We start from the raw sequence: 22,615 nt of genomic DNA, 5'->3' as shown, positions 1-22,615 counted from the left end.
GCCCAGTGAGCTGAGCGAGGTACAAATGATGGGGACTGAGGCAACATCTGCCTCAGATTTCCCAGCTCAGCATGAGAGCTTCAATAGCAGTACTCTCTATTTTTCCATGTAATATGGACTTAGGAGCACTGTTCCTTGGTGGGTTAGTTACTTCCACACCTTAGACAAACTCTTGTGCACAAGAAATGAACAATTGTTTCTTCTTATAGGTTCTGAATTATCCAAACAATGACTAACATCAGTGCAGGTAAGAAAAGAAAATACTTTTAATTTTTATAATCTACAATACTATGTTATTTATCTTATAGTACAGTGCATTGATTATTGCTTTCATTTTACGGATCAATGGTCTCGTTAGATAGTAAAATTCATGTTAAATTGCTGTTTTAGGGGTTGTTTTTAAAAGTCTGGAACGGATTTATCCATTTTGCATTACTTTCTATGGGAAAGAGTGCCTTGGTTTTGGAACAGACTTCCGGAATGGATTAAGTTTGAGAACCAAGGTACCACTGTATGTTTCTTGTCCATTGTAACTATTCTGAGTTACAATGAGCAAAAAAGCTCTTTATCGCCCTCACCTGGTAGTTAATGGAAGAGAAGCTTGGGCATCTTTACTGCACATTGCATAGCAATGAGTGACTCACGCATTCTCTGTTTAAAGTGCATATCTGCTACCCTCTGTGACCCACATGGGTGGAAATAATCCTGGCACTGATAAAGACCCATGGCTTGTAGGCCAACCTGTGGGGGTTTGTGAAAGTGATATTTACCAAGCTGGCAAGTTATTTTAATCCTAATGAACAGGAACAAGCCACAAACATTTTCAAAGCAGATTTGAACATGATGAGAAAGTGGAACGATGTCCAAAAAGAAAGGAAGTGCTAAGAATCATACGTACCACAGGCAGGTTACATCTGGAGGGCCATATCTGACCCATCTCAGTTTTAAAATTGATTTTGAAGTTAGGATTTCCAGCTTTTCAGCCAACCACTATAGCTGTGCCCTTCACAGTGGGTTGCAAACATATTGCAGGTGATATTTTATCTCCATGCAGTGAGTGAAAAGATTTACCTGCTGATTTGTGAAGATCGAACTACTGCTAAATGCAGGAGAGCTGGCCAGGCTCTGTCCATTTGGTAACTTTACTCGAATCTATTTATTTGTGAAGCTCCTCTTGGCCCTGGCAAATTATAATTACAGATAATAACCCATACTCTCAAAAGAGTTTTTTCCTTTCAACAGCATGTGCTAGGCTGCATTTGTTTAATTTAAACTTAGGTAAAGGTAAAGGGACCCCTGACCATTAGGTCCAGTCGTGGCCGACTCTGGGGTTGCGGTGCTCATCTTGCTTTATTGGCCGAGGGAGCCAGCGTACAGCTTCCGGGTCATGTGGCCAGCATGACTGAGCTGCTTCTGGTGAACCAGAGCAGCGCACGGAAACGCCGTTTACCTCCCCGCCGGAGCGGTACCTATTTATCTACTTGTACTTTGATGTGCTTTCGAAATGCTAGGTTGGCAGGAGCAGGGACTGAGCAACGGGAGCTCACCCCATCGCGGGGATTCGAACTGCCGACCTTCTGATCGACAAGCCCTATGCTCTGTGGTTTAACCCACAGCGCCCCTCGTGTCCCTAAGTTAAACTTACCTCACATGAATTAGCAATGATGTTTGGAAGTGTGTAAACTGCTTTGGGGTTTTATGTGAACCACGTAGAGGTTTTTGGGGGATTAAGCAGCATAGAAAAAGCTGTTAAAAAATAAAGCCTTGTATTTCAAAGTTATTGAAATACAATTAATCAGCTAAATATCAGAGTGTTAACTTCAGAGTTTAAGTTCAGAACCTGTGGAATCACGGTTTCACCAAAATCTCGACGTTATCCGATTCACTCGAAAATGGTGCCAAACACCTGAAAATGGTGCCAAACACTCTGTAACACTTTGTGGTGCAAACGTCATGTTTTAGGCACGCCAAAAAATGAGCCCTCAGCACCCTGACCCGCGGATCATGGTTTGCCCTACCAAACATTTTGCCAAACAAACCTCGGAGAGAGCTTGTGCCAGTGTTTGGATCCACTTTCGTGTGAATCGGACGATGTTGGGTTTTAAATCTTGACGCCATGGATTAGGGCGCCGCAGGGATCATTTTGTAGGGGGCTGTGAAACGTGTTGTTTTAACTGCTAAACGTTGCAGTGAGACTCGTGTCAACATTTGCAACCACTTTGGAGAGAATTGAATGACATCAGGGTTAAGTGAAAACTCATCAGTTACAGTTGCAAATGGCAACAAAATATCTGTGCAAGAAAAAGGAGCAGGTTCGCTCAAGTGTGTTGCAAGTAGAAAAACTGTTTGTAAAGAAGTGAGAGATGGAGTTTACTTGCCCGAATTAACAGTTTGCTGAGTGCGACAACCCTGACCAAGCGTGGTTTTAATGCAAATTTGAATCACAACAAACGTGGTTGCCAAAGATGGTGTTTTGTATGGACAAAATTTTGAAAACAATGGATCTGTTGGGGGGGGGGGCTTGTGTGCTTTGCTCCAGAATCAGGATTATAGCAGACCTGCAAAAAAGTGGGGCATATAATATTAATTATTATATTATATTATATTATATTATATTATATTATATTATATTATATTATATTATAATTATATTATATTATATTATATTATATTATATTATATTATATTATAATTATATTATATTATATTATATTATATTATATTATATTATATTATATTATATTATATTATATTATATTATATTATATTATTATGTGGGGTGTGGGGATCTAAGTGGATGAGCTACTTGTCCTCCCTCAATCACTTATATTCCTAGGAGTTTATGGGTGGTGTGTTTTAGCTGGGTAAAGGTAAAGGTACCCCTGCCCGTACGGGCCAGTCGTGTCCGACTCTGGGGTTGCGTGCTCATCTCGCTCTAGAGGCCGTGAGCCGGTGCCGTCCGAAGACACTTCCGGGTCACGTGGCCAGCGTGACGAAGCTGCTCTGGCGAGCCAGCACCAGCGCAGCACACGGAAACGCCATTTACCTTCCCGCTATAAAGCGGTACCTATTTATCTACTTGCACTTAAGAGTGCTTTCGAACTGCTAGGTGGGCAGGAGCTGGGACCGAATGACGGGAGCTCACCCCGCCGCGGGGATTCGAACTGCCAACCATACGATCGGCAAGTCCTAGGCACTGAGGTTTTACCCACAGCGCCACCCGCGTCCCTTTTAGCTAGGTATATAAATTATAAAAAAGAAAAAGAAGAAAAGGTTTGGTGAGAGGAATGGATATGAAACCTTGTAAAGTTGACCTGAATAGTGAAATATCCCAGGTGGGGCTTGGTAGCTTGGGAAGCAGGTGTGTGATGCTTCAGCTGGAGAAGGTTCGGGTGAGGGTCAGATGCCTCGTAAAGCCCAGAGGATATAATCCTGGCCAGACCTGCGTCTCATCGTAGGACATAAAATGAGCCCTCAGCGCCCTAACCTGCAGGGTCACAATTTCACCTAAATCCCGACATCGTCTGATTCACTCAAAAACGGTGCCAAACACCTGCAAAAATGAGCCCTCAGAGCCCTAACTCCACTGTAAACCAGCCCAGATTCATGTGTGCAGCTGGACCCTGCGGTTTCAATCAGTTCAGCTCTATGTATTCCCCAAAGGGTAAAATTTGGCCTCTTGACACTCAGTTCTATGTATAAACACGGACTGATCCTGCCTGCAGTCACAAACACAACATACATAATGCTGAAAGCACTTTATTAATTGCATCATCCATGTGTCACATATTAATTGCAGGCAAATTAAAGAGGAGAAACAACCTCTGCAATAACGGTCCCTGGAGATCTGCCTTCTAGCTTTTCGAGTGTTTAGCCTGCAAGAGTAACAGCACAAGCCTATGCTTATTTACTCAGAAGCAGGTCCCACTGGGCGCAATGATACGTATTCTCAGATAAGTGAATGTAGGCTTGCTGCCTTGGGGGGGGGGGGGAGAGAAGCAGCCATTTGTGGTGAGGGGAACAGCAACTGAAATGAAGATGAATCAATGGGGAGGAGGGCAGGGCTCCTGCCCCTTTCATCCCCCAGAAGTAGCTGTATTGATCTGTTGCAGATCAATTGGTTATCTCCCGCTTGGACTACTGCAATGCACTCTACGTGGGGCTACCTTTGAAGGTGACCCGGAAACTACAACTAATCCAGAATGCAGCAGCTAGACTGGTGACTGGGGGCAGCCGCTGAGACCATATAACACCAGTCCTGAAAGACCTACATTGGTTCCCAGTACGTTTCTGAGAACAATTCAAAGTGTTGGTCTGACATTTAAAGCCTAAACGGCCTTGGTCCAGTATATCTGAAGGAGCGTTTCCACCCTCATCGTTCATCCCGGACACTAAGGTCCAGCTCCGAGGGCCTTCTAGCAGTTCCCTCACTGTGAGAAGTGACAGATAGGTAGCTGTGTTGGTCTGCCATAGTCAAAACAAAACAAATTCCTTCCAGTAGCACCTTAAAGACCAACTAAGTCAGTTCTTGGTATGAGCTTTCGTGTGCATGCACACTGAAGAAGTATCTGAAGAAGTGTGCATGCACACGAAAGCTCATACCAAGAACTGACTTAGTTGGTCTTTAAGGTGCTACTGGAAGGAATTTGTTTTGTTGTGAGAAGTGAGGTTACAGGGAACCAGGCAGAGGTCTTTTAGGAGACATCTGAAGACAGCCCTGTTTTTGATGCTTGATGTTTTATTGTGTTTTTAATATTCTCTTGGGAGCTGGGGTATAAATAATAATTTATTATTATTATTATTAGGCAAAAAGTTCCCTGCATTGGACTAGATGATCCTTGAGATCCCTTCCATCTCTGCATATTCAATGATGAGACGGGCCAAAGGTCCCCCAGTGAGGTGTCAGTGGGGATTCCCCCAGGCAGGGCAGTCCCGGGGAGGCCATTTCCTCCTCGTTTTCCTGCCTCCCTCTCGACCGCCTCGGGGCGCGTTTAATTTCATAGTCTGGAACTGCTTTCCCCAAACTCCCACTGCGGTGTGAGATCTCCTCCTACCGCCCTGGAGGAAGCGACTTCCTTCCCCCGCGGTAGGGAGGAGCGCCTTGATCTCCTCCGCCCCCTCCAGCCCCGGCTAGCCGATCCCCCATCGCCAGGGCGCCACCAATGCGCAATGGCGCACACAACACAAGCGCCGGGCAAGTCGGGTCTCTCCATCCAGGCCTCGGCCGCCGCGGCTCTCGGCGCTTTCCGAGGCATCGCTTTGTTCAAACAGCGGCGGGCGATGCAGCTGGGATCCGGCGCGACCCGGCAGCGGCTGCCGCCGTATTTGCTGCTCCTGCCGCTGCTGTGCGCCCTAGCGGCGGTTCGTCAGGTCCGGTCCAGTGGCGCGCCGGCATTGCTCGCAGGTAAAGCGGCTGGAGGCTAACGCGCAGCGATCCTGAACTGCCTTTCTCAGCTTTGGGTCCCTAGAGGTTGATGGACTACAGCTTCCATCGTCCCTCGCCACTGGTCCTGCTAGCCAGGGATGATGGGAGTTGTAGTCCAACCAAACCTCTTGGGGACCCAAGGCTGAGAAAGGTGATCGGATTTACCTCTGAGTAGACATGCATCCGATTCAGGGCTAGGCTGCAGTCCTAGGACCATAGGATCCAACTCCGAGGGGGACCATAGGAGCCAACTCTGAGGGGCCTGAGGTCCCTTTGCCCCCCAAATATTTGTGGGGGGACCAGGGCCCCCCGAAAGTAGATGGGCCTTGCCATTCAAATGGTCATATGGTGTGCTTGTGCTGCATCGTGTTCAAGTGGAGCAGGGCTTATCTGGACTTGGCCCCCCCTCCAATCTTGTATCTAAATTGCCACTCCTGCCTTTGACGTTGGGGACAGAAGCTGTAGTGCTTCCAGACGTTGTTGGACTAATGGGGGTTGGACTAGATGACCCCTGGGATACCTTCCAACACTATGATTCATTGGTTCTGAAGGTCCACAGCTTCCCCATACCTGCTACTGCCATTCAGTAGGAATTTATGTAATTTGTGTAAACATGGGATAGGCTCATGTGTTTACTTTTTCTCTCTGGTTGTGCGTTCAGTACTTTGTCTTGGCAGTACTTTGCTGCCCATAAATATTCCCGTTGTGTGCAAATGTCAATCAACCCTTGGCCTGTGATCCGGTAACCAGAATATGGGAGACTAAATAGCTTCATGGTGGTGCTGTGGTCTAAACCACAGAGCCTAGGGCTTGTCAATCAGAAGGTTGGTGGTTCGAATCCCCGCGACGGGGTGAGCTCCCGTTGCTCGGTCCCAGCTGCTGCCAACCTAGCAGTTCGAAAGCACGTCAAAGTGCAAGTAGATCAATAGGTACCGCTCCGGCGGGAAGGTAAACGGCGTTTCCGTGCGCTGCTCTGGTTCGCCAGAAATGGCTTAGTCATGCTGGCCACATGACCCGGAAGCTGTATGCCAGCTCCCTCAGCCAATAAAGCGAGATGAGCGCCGCAACCCCAGAGTCGTCCACGACTGGGCCTAATGGTCAGGGGTCCCTTTACCCTTTACCTTTATGTACATGTTTGTGTGAGGCACCCTGTGATCTCCCATCCACACTACTGATCAGAAGCTCTGTTAACCGCAAGCCTAAAGGCTGGTATCCCCTCAAAGTCTCTCCCAAAGTTTTGTGCTGGTTTGTAACTTTGAGATTCAGTTCTGCATCATCAGATGCTTCAAAACAACTCTCGGGGCACAATGATCTTGATCTAAGATATATGTGTCAGCTTGCATTTCTTAGCAAAGAAAGTATTGATCTGATGTGTAGAGATCTTTCCTATTCTAATTAATTCAAGAGGCTTCTGGAGAAGCTTCTCTGCATGAAAGAAGCAAGCAGAAGGTTCATGATGTGTGAGTACAGCTGGTTTAAACTGGTTCTCTTCTCACTTCTCATGCTGACTATAAAAGTAGGGCCAGAAGGAGCCTGGGTTTCACTTTCTCTATCTCTCTTCCTTCTGCTGAGGTGTTCCGAACATAGTATGCTTAGTGTTAATGTTTAGACTTACTATAAGTTATTGTAAGCTTAAGTCTGCTGCAGCTGGATTTCTTATGGACAGTGCCAATCCTGAATGTATTGGATTTGTGACCATTATGCTCAATTGTCTTCAGTAGCAGCAAAGCTCTGCTGGATGAAATACAATTGCCTCTGGTCTATTGGGGGGGGGGGCGGAATCCTGCAATGTGTTGTAAGTTTTTACTCTGCTAACTATACATTGGAATCTACTCTGGATCAATATTGGGTAGAATCCCATGACAATATGAACTTGTGCCCGAGAAGGGTTGGCTGATGTTACGGAAGACTTAGAGCAGTGGTTCCCAAATGGTTTGGTATGGTGACCCACAAATCCCAATTTACCTAATATGCATCCATTTATTGTCATTTGAAATTAGACCTTAGGTCAGCAAACTTTTTCAGCAGGTCCACTGTCCCTCAGACCTTGTGGGGGCAGGACTATATTAAGAAAAAGAAAAAGAAAAGAAAGAACAAATTCCTATGCCCCACAAATAACCCAGAAATGCATTTCAAATAAAGGCACACATTCTACTCACGTAAAAACACCAGGCAGCCCCCACAAATAACCCAGAGATGTATTTCAAATAAAAGGACACATTCTACTCATTTAAAAACACGCTGATTCCCGGACCGTCCATGGGCTGGATTGAGAAGGCAGTTGGGCCGGATCCAGCCCCCGGGCCTTAGTTTGCCTACCCATGCCTTAGGTCTTGGGCAGTTGCTGGGTTCATGCATTTTAACTGCAAGCTTGCCTGTTTTCAAGCAGCATGTGTGGCACTAAAGCAAAAAATAAATAAAAATGTAATGGCCCTATTAATGTGGAATTTGTCAAAATATTTACAGTACTTCCAGAGTCATTTACACTTTAGTTTGTGCGGTGGGTGCTGTGTTTAGGGATACTTAATAGCCAAGGAGAGCAATTTAAAAAGTAACAACCCCTTCGCTAACGAAATCAGTAAGATGAGATCCAAATATTTTAATCTGTTCAACTGCTGTTTCCAGTCATGTTTCAGTACTTTGTCTTAAGCCCAGATACAGTGGTACCTCGGGTTAAGTACTTAATTCGTTCCGGAGGTCCGTTCTTAACCTGAAACTGTTCTTAGCCTGAAGCACCACTTTAGCTAATGGGGCCTCCCGCTGCCGACATGCCACGATTTTTGTTCTCATCCTGAAGCAAAGTTCTTAACCTGAGGTACTATTTCTGGATTAGCGGAGTCTGTAACCTGAAGCATCTGTAACCCGAGGTACCACTGTATGCAGAAGCTGAATGTTATTCCACAGCAGCAAGAGCAATGCATCTTCTCATCTTCAGAAACACTCTCCACACACAGATCTTATGGCCCCTGGGACTTTAGGATTGTAGCCTGAATAGTGTAGCATGAATTCAAGTTACGACATGAAAAGCCAATTCCAGGTTTACTTCCAGCCTTATAGTGGGGTTGCAGGCCAGGCAGTTGCACCAATGCAATTTTTCATGGGCTGCATGGCTGCAGCCTAACACAGTAAAGCATATTTGTCTATTTTTTGCTGGGAGGGGGAAGGGGGGGGAAAACTGGAATAATATGATTCTGGTCACCTGTTGAGGATTGGACAGGAAGACTCAAAACAGCTTCTCTGTTGGAACAGTCTCAGCGGTAAGAATTTGGGGGTTTAGCAGTGCATTTTGCAGTGCCAGCATATCACACCTATTAAAAATACGCTGCCAATCAAGGTTTGTAACTGGGAAAATCGGTGTATACTGCAGATTACATATAGCAGCAGGAAAATGTCCGAGCGACTTGCATGCATCTCCAGACTTTGTGACACCTTCTTCTTTCTCCGTCTAGAGAATAACTGTAGGCACTTGGAGACGATGGACGTCAGCCGTGGTTCAGAACTGGCTTGCTACTGCTACATTCCGCATGGAAAGATACAGCTGAAAAATATTTGGTCAACTATTCAGGTACAGCCCCAGTCCATGACTCATTCATCCCAAGGGAACGTGGTGACTGTTCTTCTCCCTAAAGAATACAGTTCTCACGATAGAAGACTAATGTATTGGAAGACAACTGCCACATGTTGGCGTTCGGAAATGCCAGTATGGGTGTTGTGTAGGAGAATATCGGAGGTGTGACGTGCTTTCCTTTCTATTGTGGGTAGGGAACTTTTGTGACATATCAACACCTTTCTTTTGAGTGGGCCTCTTTGCAAGACATGCGCAGGAACAAATGTAAAAATCAGTGACAGCATATGGTATCATAAATATTTCTCAGCAGCAAGTGTATCTCTCTAACAGCAAAACAATACATTGAGAGGAAAGGCGGCAGCAAGAATCTTAGTATTCTATCCCGACCAAAGTGCACTGGCAGACAAAATTATTAGAATGTACAGAATCAGCAAAGATAACGGGAAGAATTAGAGATCATACAGACCAAACGTTTATTAGAGAGTGGGATATTTACAGAAAATATCTTAAAGAGCATTGTAAAAATGTGAATTCTCTGGCAGGCTTAGAAGGACCCCTGTAGAAACACGGAAAATCTTATAGAATTAATGATACGGGATAAGACTGGAGTGATAACGAAAAGTGTGTTACATAAAAGTAACCCAGGACCCTCGATGGTGTGACTGGAAGTCATAATAGAAGCTGTGTTGCAAGAAATCCACTTACTTTTTGGAATTTGTATTACCTTTTGGTTTTTCGTTAGTTGACTGTTTTTTCTTTTTTAAAAAAACTAATAAAGCAATAAAAAGAAGAGGAAAGGCAGCTGTACAGCTAAATCTGCTTTTGGGAGTCTTTGTTGCAGGTCAGCGAGCAGAAATTTTGGACAATGGTATTTAGGGCGTTGTGTTTAATGGGACTTAACTTCCCAGTTCTGGTGCGCGTCTTAAGGCTGAAATCCCAAATACTTTCCTGGGAGTCCCATTGCACTCAATAGGACTTACCTCAGACTAGATATGTACAGGACTGCACGGCATGTAGACATCTCCACTGCAAGCCTAGGTTGATTTTGTACTCAGAATCTTGGGAATTTTAGTTTTGGGGAGGGAGATCTGCCCCGTGCCGCAGATCTAAAGTTCCCAAGCTCTTCTGGAGAGACAGAATAACTGATAAATCAGGTTGTTGGATAGATCTGTCCCTCTGGGCTCAATCAGAGTGCCTTCAACACACAGACTTTCTGAAAAGAGCGGGAACATGGAATAAGTATCTCCCACTTCTGGGTAATATAGCAATGTGGCTCTCCAGATATTGTTGGACTCCAACTCCCATGAGCCTCTAGCAGGATGGCCAGCAATCAGGCATGATGGGAACCATAGACTAGCAACAAGCGAAGGGTTGCAGCCTACCTATCCCTGCTGCAAAAGGCAATAGCTCTCCACCCCCAAGGTCTTTTGATCCAAAGTTCTCTTCTTCAGCTCTGCTATTTGTGTTAAAAGAGAACGGACAAAACAGAAGGCTTGGAAATCAAACCAGCTTATCCTGGACCCTCACAGAAGCCTTATTGGGGCATACCGCTTGTACATAGATCCTACACGTGAGCAAGGAGAAAGGAGAATAGCCTTTATTGCTATTCTCCTCCTGCTCCACAACTTGGAAGCTGAAGTAGGAGCCTCCACGACTTGTGGAGCAGAGACTCCATGCTTCAGATTTCCCCCTCCAACCCCTGGAGGTTGCTGGAAACAGTGGCAAGGGAGAGTACTGTTGTGCTCAGGTCTGCCTTGTGGTCATGGGGCTTCCCAGAGGCTTCTTCTTTCTTCTTTGGCGATCACTCGTAGCCGAGTAGGATTGTCTTCCATGAACACGGTTTTAACAGTGAGAGCGTAAGTGACTGTGGAGGCCAATTCTGGATCCACACGTCCTTCCACAGCGGGGACATAGGTTGATCACGGTGAGGGTTTGCCAAGCGTGCCTTCCTCTTAGCTCGTTTCTCCCTTTCATCCCGAGTTTGAGCTTCTTCAAAGCCCATGACACCTTTGGTAAAGGCTGTTCTCCAACTGGAGCGCTCGCAGGCCAGTGTTTCCCAGTTGTCGGTGTTTATACGACATTTTTAAAGATTTGCCTTGAGAGAGTCTTTAAGCCTCTTTTGTTGACCACCAGCATTACGCTTTTCATTTTTAAGTTCAGCCATGTGGTTGGCCGCTGTGAGAACAGGATGCTGTTTTCGATAGGCCACTGGTGAAATCCAGCAGGGCTCTGTTTCTCTTTTATGTTCTGCTTCTCTCTTATTTTGCACCCTCCAGCTCATGGAGGGTGATGGAGACAGCAGCACAGGGGGAAATGGGGTTTAGGACATTCATTCCCATTCACTCTGCTCCTATGCAGTCAGATCTATGATTATCTATCTATCTATCTATCTATCTATTGACGGTGCTGACCTTTAAAGCCCTAAATAGCCTCGGTCCTGTATACCTGAAGGAGCGTCTCCACCCCCATTGTTCAGCCCGGACACTGAGATCCAGCGCCAAGGGCCTTCTGGAGGTTCCCTCATTGCGAGAAGTAAGGTTACAGGAAGCCAGACAGAGGGCCTTCTCGGTAGTGGCACCCACTCTGTGGAACACCCTCCCTTCAGATGTGAAGGAAATAAGTAGCTATCCTATTTTTAAAAGACATCTGAAGGCAGCCCTGTTCAGGGAAGTTTTTAATATTTAATGCTGCATTGTTTTTAATACTTGATTGGGAGCCGCCCAGAGTGGCTGGGGAAACTCAGCCAGATGGGCGGGGTATAAATATTATTATTATTATTATTATTATTATTATTATTATTATTATTATTATTACTAATCTACAACTCCATCATCCCTTGTCATTTGCTGCCCTGGCAGGGAATGAAGGGAGTTAGAGTACCAACAACATCTGGAAGGCCGCAAGTTCCCCATGCAGATTTTGCCTATAGCAAAAGTTCCCCAAGTTCCCCAGATTTAGCTGTACATTCCTGCTACAGGCAAAATCAAATTGGAAAAGTTATCTCAGAGTTTCCCAAACTTGGGTCTCCATCTGTTGTTGGTTTTTTTGGACTACAACTCCCATAATCCCTGACCACTGGTCCTGCCAGCTAGGGGCGTCGGGAGTTGTAGTCCAAAAGACAGATGGAGACCTAAGTTTGGGAAACCCTGAGTTATGTGATTGTTGCTCATCCCTGCTCTGTTATTTCCTCCTGTCCTAAGCCGAGAGGAATAATTCAGGTATCTTCTTTATAGGTGAAGATAAGCAGCGCCGAAACATTTGAGGTGATGTCCATCCCAGAGGAACGGAATTGCCAAAGCTCTGAAAACCTTCTTGCCTTTTTCAAGTGCCTATTTAACAATATTTGGCATTCGGGCGTGTCTAATGAAAGCACAATATCAGCGAGCCTGTATGGAGAGAAAACCTGTTTCTGGGTGCAGCCTATGAACAAAGAACCCTTCACTGTACACACAAAACTAAACAGTGAGTCACTTTATTTAATCTGTTTGTAAAGTGCGCTTGTGTTATTGGAAGGATGCACAACAAGGAAGCGACTAGCTTAAAAATGAAGCAATGTGGACTTTCCTCCATTTTTTCCATTCTGTTCTGTTTTAGTGTTGGATCGGACACGCTTTCTGCTGTTTCTCACTGGCATCCTTCTCTTTCATTTTGCGCATAATCTGAGCAGGTGAGATTCAGCTCTGTTTCACTGGGTGTATCCCTTATGACTTTAACTTGCTGTTCACGAAAAACGTGGTGATCCGTTGGCTGAAAGAAAAGCACTTGGGGTGTGGTGTGGAAGAGGCTTTAGAGACATAAACCCTTGTTAGTGGGCACAGGGAAAGGGTGGGTCTTCTCTCCCATGCACCACTTTTGCTCTGAAAAACCAACCACTCGTCTCTCCCTGTATATATATGATCAGGGGAGACCTGTGCCTTCAATATGTCGGCTTCTACTGCACAGAGTTTGATCCAGAGTTGCAGGAAATCTGTTTGCACAGAGCTTCCCCTTTCCGTCGCACAATTTGATCTAAGAAACATATCGTAGCCGTGGCAGTTTTTGAAACCTTTTTGCAAACAGTGCACCTGGTGGGGAGAGACAGCTATAGACAGCTCATCCATTGAGGAAGAGAGAGATGAGAGACAAAAAAAATAGCTAGCCTCGCTCTTTGGCTTTCCAGCCTTCCATGTTGAGCAGGGAAAGTCTGAAGGGGGAGCGTTATACCTGTTTGCTTGAACACAGGGAGAAGGCTCCGTACGACTGGGATCCTTGCATGGGATGGTTGGAAATGGAGAGGGTGGGACTGATGGATTGGAGTCAGAGGCAGCCAGTCACCCCACGCCTCTAACTTATGTAAATATTTCCCAAGCAGAGCTTAGGAGGAAAAAAATGGGGGTTGTGAGCTGAAACTATGCAGGGACCCAAAGAGAGAGAGACAGAGAGAGACTGAGGATGCCCCCTTTGGTATATTTAGGGAAGGTCAAATAATGTGCTATGTATAGGTATTCTCGCCCATAGGTCTCTAAAGTTTTAGTAAAATTGTGTTTTTGCATTTCTGTGTGTCTGAAACCACCTGCCCATCCACAAAAGTTCTAACAGCACCCCCCCTGCTCTCAAAACAGGAGTATCACATTCTATTATTCTGCTGGAGTCACATTCGGTGTCCTTGCCACTCTCGTCTTTCTCCTTTTGATGCTTAAAAGATTTATTCCCAAGGTGAGTGTACCGCTGATAACATAAAACAGGCCAGATAAGTATATCGATGCTAAACTCTGCTTTTCAGTGTCAGTTTGCTTTTCATCCATTCTCGGGCTCCCGAAAGAAATGATGTTATCGACGTAGGATTCCTTTAAACAGCAACACGTCGCAGCCGAATTTCTGACATTATTTGTGCAATTAATTATTCTGTCCTTCCAAGAAGCTCCTCTGAAATAATGGTTCTTTCCTTCGTTCCAACCTCTTCTTGGAGGAACGTGTAGCCCTGCAGACATTGGCGGACTTCAACTCTCATCAGCCCTGCCAAGACAGCAAGTCATAGGATCATAGAATTGTAGAGTTGGAAGGGATTGAACCTGCAACCTTGGCGTTATCAGCGCCATGTTCTAACCAACCGAGCTAATCAACAATCAGGATTGATGGAAGTTGTAGTCCTTCAACGACTGGAGGGCTTGGCTTAGTGGGCGAGTCTAAGGCAGGAGCAAATGGTAAATGAAGCCTTTGTATAATTCTTGATATAGTTTTGTTTTTCATCATGGGACAAACGATTCTGCAAGCAATAGCCTGGTCACTCTGCCTACAATCCAAGTGTGTGCTTTGCCCCTGAACCCCAAATCCCTGGCTTCATCTACTCCATGGGTAGGCAAACTAAGGCCCAGGGGCCGGATCGGGCCCAATGGCCTTCTCAATCCGGCCTACGGACGGTCCGGGAATCAGCATGTTTTCACATGAGTAGAATGTGTCCTTTTATTTAAAATGCATCTCTGGGTTATTTGTGGGGCATAGGAATTCATTCATTTCTCCCCCCCCCCCAAAAAAAAATATAGTTTCACCCTCCACAAGGTTTGAGGGACAGTGGACCAGCCCCCTGCTGAGAAAGTTTGCTGACCCCTGGTCTACTCCATCCTTCAACTTCCTGTGTGGAGCAGGAAATTCTCTTACAATGCCCCTTCAAAGCTTCCCACTCAGGGTGGATGCTCAGAGCAGATTTTGTGTGTGCAGCTTCACCTCCCCCTTCATGCAACTCCCAGCAGCCCACAACCAGCATGGCCAATGGGGCAGAGAAGATGAGAAGTTGCAATCCAGTAGCATCATCCTGGCATTAGATTGGGGAATAATATTAGCAAACTGACAAACCTAGACAGCATCTTTAAAAGCAGAGACATCACCTTGCCAACAAAGGCCCGTATAGTTAAAGCTATGATTTTCCCAGTAGTGATGTATGGAAGTGAGAGCTGGAGCATCAAGAAGGCTGATCGCCGAAGAATTAATGCTTTTGAATTATGGTGCTGGAGGAGACTCTTGAGAGTCCCATGGACTGCAAGAAGATCAAACCTCTCCATTCTGAAGGAAATCAGCCCTGAGTGCTCACTGGAAGGACAGATCCTGAAGCTGAGACTCCAGTACTTTGGCCCCCTCATGAGAAGAGAAGACTCCCTGGAAAAGACCCTGATGTTGGGAAAGGTGGAGGGCACAAGGAGAAGGGGATGACAGAGGACGAGATGGTTGGACAGTGTTCTTGAAGCTACCAGCATGAGTCTGACCAAACTGCGGGAGGCAGTGGAAGACAGGAGTGCCTGGCGTGCTCTGGTCCATGGGGTCACGAAGAGTCGGACACGACTAAACAACAACAATTAGCAAACTGCCAGCATATTTCACGTGTGACTTAAAAGGGAAACGGCAGCAAGAAGTTTACATTGTGTGAGAGACCTTAGAGGAGTGTTGAAAAATTATAGGGGTGTTGAGTGGGTTTATAAAAGAGTCTTCTTCCCTTTCCTGCTTTATAGGCTCAGCCTGGTACCTGGATGTAGGTAACACCCCAGTAAGAATTAAAAGTACAGTCGTACCTTGGAAGTTGAACAGAATCCGATCCGGAAGTCTGTTTGACTTCCAAAACATCCAGAAACCAAAGCGGGCTTCTGATTGGCTTCAGGAAACCCCTGCAGCCAATCGGAAGCTGCGGAAACCCCAGCGGACGTTTGGCTTCCAAAAGAATGTTGAAAAACTGGGACAGTCACTTCCGGGTACCTGCTTTAGGCAAAGCCATGCCTTTTGCGTCCGGTTTCTCCACATTACAGGCTGATGTGACCCTTGCCCACCCCCCAATTATGTTAATGTGTTGACATGGGTGCTGACATGATCGTGACAGCTCTGTTGCACATTCACACAGACCTTAGGAAATGTGATAAGACGTCCTTGTTCACTTGACTTCTGATTTACGAGACGGTTGTTTCAAACGTACAGTCGGACTAATGGCCTGCGTTTTGTGTCAGGTTTTTATTGGGGGGGGAGAGATTGTCGTCTCTAGCAAACGGTGGGTCCCATGCGCATGAACATATATGAATACTAGTGGAAAAATTGTGGAAGTATATTTCTGAGGTCTGATGGTTCATAACACCACTTTTTTTGGGGGGGAGTAATACCATAAAATTATATATCAATGGAAACATAATTTAATGAAGAATGTAATGCAACAAGGTTTGTTCAATTATCTGTATTCTATCAAAAGTTATAGCCAAATAACCATGAAAAGGCGTGTTTAGAGAGCCAATCAGGTGCCATTTTGTTTTGGCAATGATGGCTCATAACACTACTTTTTGGGGGGAGCAATACCATAAAACTATTTATCAATGGAAAGATAATTTAATGAAGAATTATATATCTTTCCATTGATATATAATTTTATGGTATTATTCCCCCAAAAAGTGGTGTTATGAGCCATCAAACCTTGGAAATACACTTTCTCCAAGAGGTTTCCACAATTTTAGTGTATATACAAACCAACAAAATGCCATTTTTGTTCATCTGCCTCCCTTTTTAATCTTCTCTCACCATCGTTAGGTAAGCACTTTCTGGATTTTAATGAGCGGCTGCTGGTTCTCTTCCCTCTATTTTCTTTACACGTGGAAAGAGGATTTGAAATGGCTGTGGCATCACTGCACGCACTATGTCCTAGGTAAGGGAATGAATAGAAATAGAAAACTGAAAGTGAACATTAGGCTGTGTCACACAGAAAGCATCTCATTCATAAAGCAAAAAATTTCTAAAATGGCACTTTGCCCTCTAAGGTTTTAAAGTTGCAGCCACTGGCATTGCTCACCTGTCATAGATAATGGTTCCCTGTGAACGCAGCAATATTGCTTATTTTGCTCCTTGCCGCAATATCTAAGAAACGTAAGAGAAGTTTTCCTGGCTTGAACGCAAGCCAGGTTTGTTCATGGGAATAAGACGGTTTGAGCATATTAGACCAATCCTGGTCCAACTGTACTGGCTACCAATTAGTTTCTGGGCCAGATTCAAAGTGCTGGTTTTGACCTATAAGCCTTAAACGGCTCAGGACCACAATACCCCAAGGACCATCTCTTCCCATATGAACCTACCCGGACCCTAAGATCATCTTCTGAGGCCCTTCTTCGTGTGCCTCCTCCCCGAGAGGTCTGGAGAGTGGCAACACGAGAAAGGGCTTTCTCAGCAGTGGCTCCCTGTCTGTGAAATGCTCTCCCCAGGGAAGTTCGCCTGGCGCCTTCATTATACACCTTTAGGCGCCAAGCAAAAATGTTCCTTTTTAACCAAGCCTTTGGATGATCTGTTTGACATCCTATACCCTTTAAAATGTGGCTCTTTTCTGGGTGGGTAGGGTGTTACTGGGTTGTTGTTTTTATTCTGATTATATATGTTGTGATCTTTTTTGTGAACCGCCCTGAGGCCTCTGGGTATATTATTATTATTAATAATAATAATAGCAACAACAAGAAGTTCAGCATCAGCTTTTCACAGTGGCCAAACAGAGATCTATGGGAAGGCTGTAAGCAGGCCATGAGCACAACTGTACAGTGGTACCTTGGGTTACATACACTTCAGGTTACAGACTCTGCTAACCAAGAAATAGTACCTCAGGTTAAGAACTTTGCTTCAGGTTAAGAACAGAAATCGTGCTTCGGCGGTGCGGCGGCAGCAGGAGGCCCCATTAGCTAAAGTGGTGCTTCAGGTTAAGAACAGTTTCAGGTTAAGAGCAGACCTCCGGAATGAATTAAGTACTTAACCCGAGGTACCACTGTACTCTCCTCTAGCTTAGCACTACATCTAAACTGAGGGTCATTGTTTTGTTTCACCCCAAACCACGACCTGTAACCAAAGTTTGCATTTGTCTTACTGATTGTGGTTTGTTTGGATGTAACCCTAAGCCAGCGATTGTGGTTTGTTTCTCCCTGGCAATAGCAGGAAAGAGCAAAGGGGGCGAGACCAATAGGGTCCCAGTAAACCATTGGCCACGGTTTACCGTGACGAGCAGGGTGCCCGGTAAACAATGGCCATTGTTGTGGGACCTTGCAACTAGACTGAAATCCTATGTACACTTACATCGGGGGTAATCTCCGCTGAAGGCAGTAGGGACTTGCTTCCAGTAAATAGGGAAGGAATTGGGCTTCGTAATTGAGCTCTCTTCAGTTTCTTTTTAAAGTTTTGTCCAAATGAGATGCTAAAATCTTCCCTTAGGTTTTTTTTTTAAATGAATGTGCACCTCAGGTTTTTTATTCACATGAAGAGGTTATGTCGGAAACTGAATGTGTGAACTTGCCCACAGGGATCTCTTTATTCCACGAGGTGGAAAGCAGACTTTGCAAATAAATTTATCAAAATGATTAGCTTGCCTGCCTTTCGTACAGTCACGTGTGACATTGCAGCACCACGGAAGCTCCCTTCCAGTTGAAGTCATTTCGCCTGGTCTCCTAGAACTGATTCTTACCACAAATAATAGGGCAAGGGGCAATTTACTAGCTTGAAATAGGCTAAGGTAGTAGAGTTCCTTCCTTGTTGATTTTTGTATGGTTTTGTCGTTTGCTTTTCCAGGATATTGCCTGATAGTTGGATCCATCAGTTTTGGTTTTTGTCACAAGCATGGGCCGCTCAAGAGTGAACAGAGTATGAACCTTCTGATGTGGACACTACAATTTATAGGCTTGGTTTTCATTTATGTTGGCATTTCCATTCCAGTGGTTGCCTATGCAGTCATTGTCACCATGCTGTGTTCAAAAATCCTGCATTATCCTCTTAGAGTATTCGGCTACATTGGCAGGTTAGTATCCTTTTGGGCTGCTAAACCACTGGATGAACAACCCCCTTTAATGGACATGTTTCCTCCCACCGTGTATGGAATGCAGGATCTGCCCACATGTATTGGCTTGGATCACGTCACTTAAGAAATATTATTTTTATTGGCTCTGGAGAAAGCATGGGTTGGGTGGGAGTTGGCCATCCTCTAATACAGGCCTCCATCTGTTATATTCTATGTATACCTTGGCAGTACGGTTCTCGTCAATAATACACAAGATTGCACAAACACCGCATTCTAAAATAAAGCACAAGTGCACCTTTTCCAACACATCTTCCTTTTGATGGCATCCCTGTTAAGTGCAGCTGCTTTCAAGACTCGCAAGAAGGGGCTGTTTGTTTTCCACTCTGCCTTTTAAAGAAGGTGCCCAGCAAAGGATGTTGTGAGTTGTTTAAAGGCAGGTGCTGTTTTAGCACACATATAAAAATAGGAATATTGGGCAGGAGCCAGTGAATAAGCTCTCTTCACAGAAGGACCTTGGCTTCCACAATGGGGCTTTCCCTCAACCTCTCTGGCCCCTGTGCCTTCCCCAAATTGGCTCCAGAGAGGGGAATAATAATAATAATAATAATAACAACAACAACAATAATAATTTTTATTTATACCCTGCCCTCCCCAGCTAAGACCGGGCTCAGGGCGGCTAACAACCAATAATAAAAACAAGTTGATTGAAATACAACTTAAAAAACAAGATTAAAATACAACATTAAAACAATTAAAACATTAAAGAACATTAAAAGACTTACCCCATTCAGATGGAACAGCCAACGTAGCACCATGTTGAATTCCTCCCCAAAAGTCAAGCAGTATTTTAATTTTAATTAATTTTAATTAGATTAAAATATAATTAAAAAGTTAATCGGTGTTTTAATTTGCAAATGCAGGGCTATGGAGAAGGGAAAGCTTGGGAGTTTTTTTGCCTTGTAGCATTTGTTATTTGAAAACATTCCTTCCCTCCCTGTTCCCTAGTGTTATATATATGGTCTGAAACCTGGTGGGGAGAGCATAGTCTTGTTTAGGATTAATTACAGTGGTACCTCTGGTTATGTACTTAATTCGTTCTGGAGGTCTGTTCTTAACCTGAAATTGTTCTTAACCTGAAGCACCACTTTAGCTAATGGGGCCTCCCGCTGCCGCCACACCGCCGGAGCACGATTTCTGTTCTCATCCTGAGGCAAAGTTCTTAACCTGAAGCACTGTTTCTGGGTTAGCAGAGTCTATAACCTGAAGAGTCTGTAACCTGAAGCGTATGTAACCTGAGATACCACTGTACAGTGCAGCTACAAACAAGTTCTGATTCCCCCTTGTCACACACTTTTTTTGTATTTCAAATCCACAGAGCAGCATTCGATCCACCAGCTGTGGCCTTTTGTTTTCTCCTTTTCAGAAAAGTCAGCCGGCTCTTCACATCAGGAAAGTTGGAGGTTCGTTACCTGACTGAAGAAGAGTATCGGGAGCAGGGTGAACAGGAGACCCTCAAGGCCTTGGAGGACCTACGAACCTTCTGCCGTCGCCCCGATTTCCCCTCGTGGGTAGCAGTGGTGAAGCTGCAGTCACCGCAAAGGTAGGAACTTTCTTCTTCTTTAGGCCAATCAAAATTTCACAGAATAGCATGCCAGCTTTTGAGTTCCACAGAACTCTTCATCAAAGCAGCAGGGGAGGTGTAAGTGTGGATCTTAGCTGATGGCAGTGCCACAGGCCTGCAGCTGGTGAGAGTCTTGAAGCAGAATTTATTCACAAAGTAGCTTTCTATTTATTTATTTTTAAATATAATTTTTATTAACAGGCCAATCAAATCACATTAATTCCAAATCACATTAAATCCAAATTATACAGCCAGATTTTTAAAATTTTTGTTGGGGGTACCCATACTTCAAGTTCCGAAAGGGGAAAAACATCACGCTTGCTGCTGCCTTGATCAAACAGTTCTATCCAGTTCTGTCCAGATAGTCATAATCTTCACAAGCGGGTGAAAAACAAACACTCCTGTGTGGGTTTTATACTCTCCAAAAATCATATCACATACAGGACAGACGCCATTTCCACACCTCCATTAAAAACATTCCCACTGTCTGTCCGTTGATTCACAGGCTTGCGAATATATATCTCAGAGGGCTCTGCCAGGTTAAGATAACGTCCCGATAACCATACATTCACATTCCAATGACCCTGGTCCTCCTCCCTCTCGTCCACCTTAGGCAAGCCTGTCTTCACGAAACTCCGTTTTTAACTGCGTCATAAAAGTTTCCTTTCATTCCCCGGTATTTCCACCAGTCCTCTCTTCAATCAATAATCCACTCCCACACAGTTCTTAGTCTCCTGCTTGTGATTAATAATAGCAACGATTCTTCTCTCTGTCTGGAGGGGAGGGTTATTGATACTCACATAAGGCAAAAAAAGAAAAGTTTTTTCCTCCCCTCCCTTTCCGTTTCACTCCAACATACCAATCTCTTGATGTTGGTTCTTCACTTGATTTATTTTCACGCCCGTCGCTCCGCTCACAGATATCCCATTAATCAGCAGTCTTTACTCCCGATCTTCACTTGATGTATGTGTGTTAGCTTCTTTCCAATTATATATTTCAAATTAAATATTTCAAGCTAATGCGAACCAGTGCGCTGATTAGAGACAGCGTCAGGAAGAGCCGACTTCACTCGAGGGCTTCGTGCCAAGTGTCCACACCCCCTTCTTTCGAATCCGGGGGTGCATTATGGACACCGCTGGCAAGGCAGTCCCCTCCATCCCCTTGGGGGGGCAAGGAAGGCTGCATACTTCCCATAGCAGCCTCTTAATTACCTCTTGTGGATCGGAGAGATGCGCCCCCTGGTGGTAGCTTTCTAAAGGAAAAGGGTGGCTTTCCCCCAAAGTGAGTCTGAATGAGAAGGAAGTTAAGCATTCGTTTGCTTTAGGCCAGGGGTGCGGGGAAGCTGTGGCCCTTTGGATGTTGTTGGACTACAATTCCCATCATCCCTATTGGCCATAGGGCTGGGACTGATGGAAGATGGAGTCCAACAGCATCTGGGGGCAAGGACACTGGTTCCCCATCCCTAGTGTAGGCTGAATTTAGGAGCCGCTTACTAAGCTGAGTTGTTGTTGAGTTTTAATCAAGTTATAAACTGCCCTTCTGGAGCAGGATTATTATTATTATTGGGGGGTGGGGTTGGAGAAGGTTGTATTAACTCTTTTCACATTGCAATAAAAAACAAACTAATAACACACAAAAAAGCAAAAGAATAAAAGAACAGAGAAAAGGTCGTAGAGACAGGTAAGTAGACAGGTAAGTACAGAATCTTCTCTCACAGATATATCTTCCGTCCCATACAGAAAAGGGTGCATCCTTCCAGCTCATAACTGGGGGCGTCCCTTTCATCTCTCAGCCTCTCACCCATTTAGGGAAATTTTTAGTGCTTGATTTTTTATCGTGTTTTTAATATTCTGTTGGGAACTGCCCAGAGTGGCTGGGGAAACCTAGCCAGATAGGCAGGGTATAATTATTATTATTATTATTATTATTATTATTTTATTATTATTATCATTACAGTGGTACCTCTGGATGTGAACGGGATACGTTCCAGAGCCCTGTTCATATCCTGAAGTGAACGCAACCCGCATCTGCGCGGGTCGCGATTTGCCCCTTCCATGCATGATGTCATTTTGAGCATCTGCGCATGCGCAAGTGGTGAAACCAGGAAGTAACACGCTCCATTACTTCCAGGTCGCCACGGAGCGTAACCTGAAAACATTCAACCTGAAGCACATATAACCCGAGATATGATTGTATTATTATTACAGTGGTACCTCGGGTTACATACGCTTC

General features: G+C 44.9%; 1 protein-coding gene across 2 annotated transcripts in view; it reads left to right on the top strand.

Annotated features, from left to right (window-relative positions):
• NEMP2 (nuclear envelope integral membrane protein 2) overlaps positions 1-22,615 on the top strand; it is a 103,886-nt gene that overhangs the window by 79,010 nt on the left and 2,261 nt on the right. The window contains exons 1-8 of one of the 2 annotated variants that reach the window (XM_081839181.1): positions 5,003-5,404; positions 8,875-8,990; positions 12,227-12,455; positions 12,588-12,660; positions 13,595-13,688; positions 16,530-16,644; positions 18,537-18,762; positions 20,186-20,362. In XM_081839181.1, coding sequence (XP_081695307.1) covers positions 5,170-5,404; positions 8,875-8,990; positions 12,227-12,455; positions 12,588-12,660; positions 13,595-13,688; positions 16,530-16,644; positions 18,537-18,762; positions 20,186-20,362 — 1,265 coding nt within the window. In that variant the 5' untranslated portion in view covers positions 5,003-5,169. Of the gene's footprint in view, positions 1-5,002; positions 5,405-8,874; positions 8,991-12,226; positions 12,456-12,587; positions 12,661-13,594; positions 13,689-16,529; positions 16,645-18,536; positions 18,763-20,185; positions 20,363-22,615 lie in introns of those variants that run through there. The other variant, XM_081839182.1, reaches the window with a different exon arrangement.

This window comes from Podarcis erhardii, assembly GCF_964252035.2.
Source record: "Podarcis erhardii genome assembly, chromosome: 1".
Taxonomy (NCBI): Eukaryota; Metazoa; Chordata; class Lepidosauria; order Squamata; family Lacertidae; genus Podarcis; species Podarcis erhardii.
The sequence above is the reverse complement of the archived record's forward strand: the minus strand, read 5'-3'. Positions and strand labels throughout refer to the sequence as shown.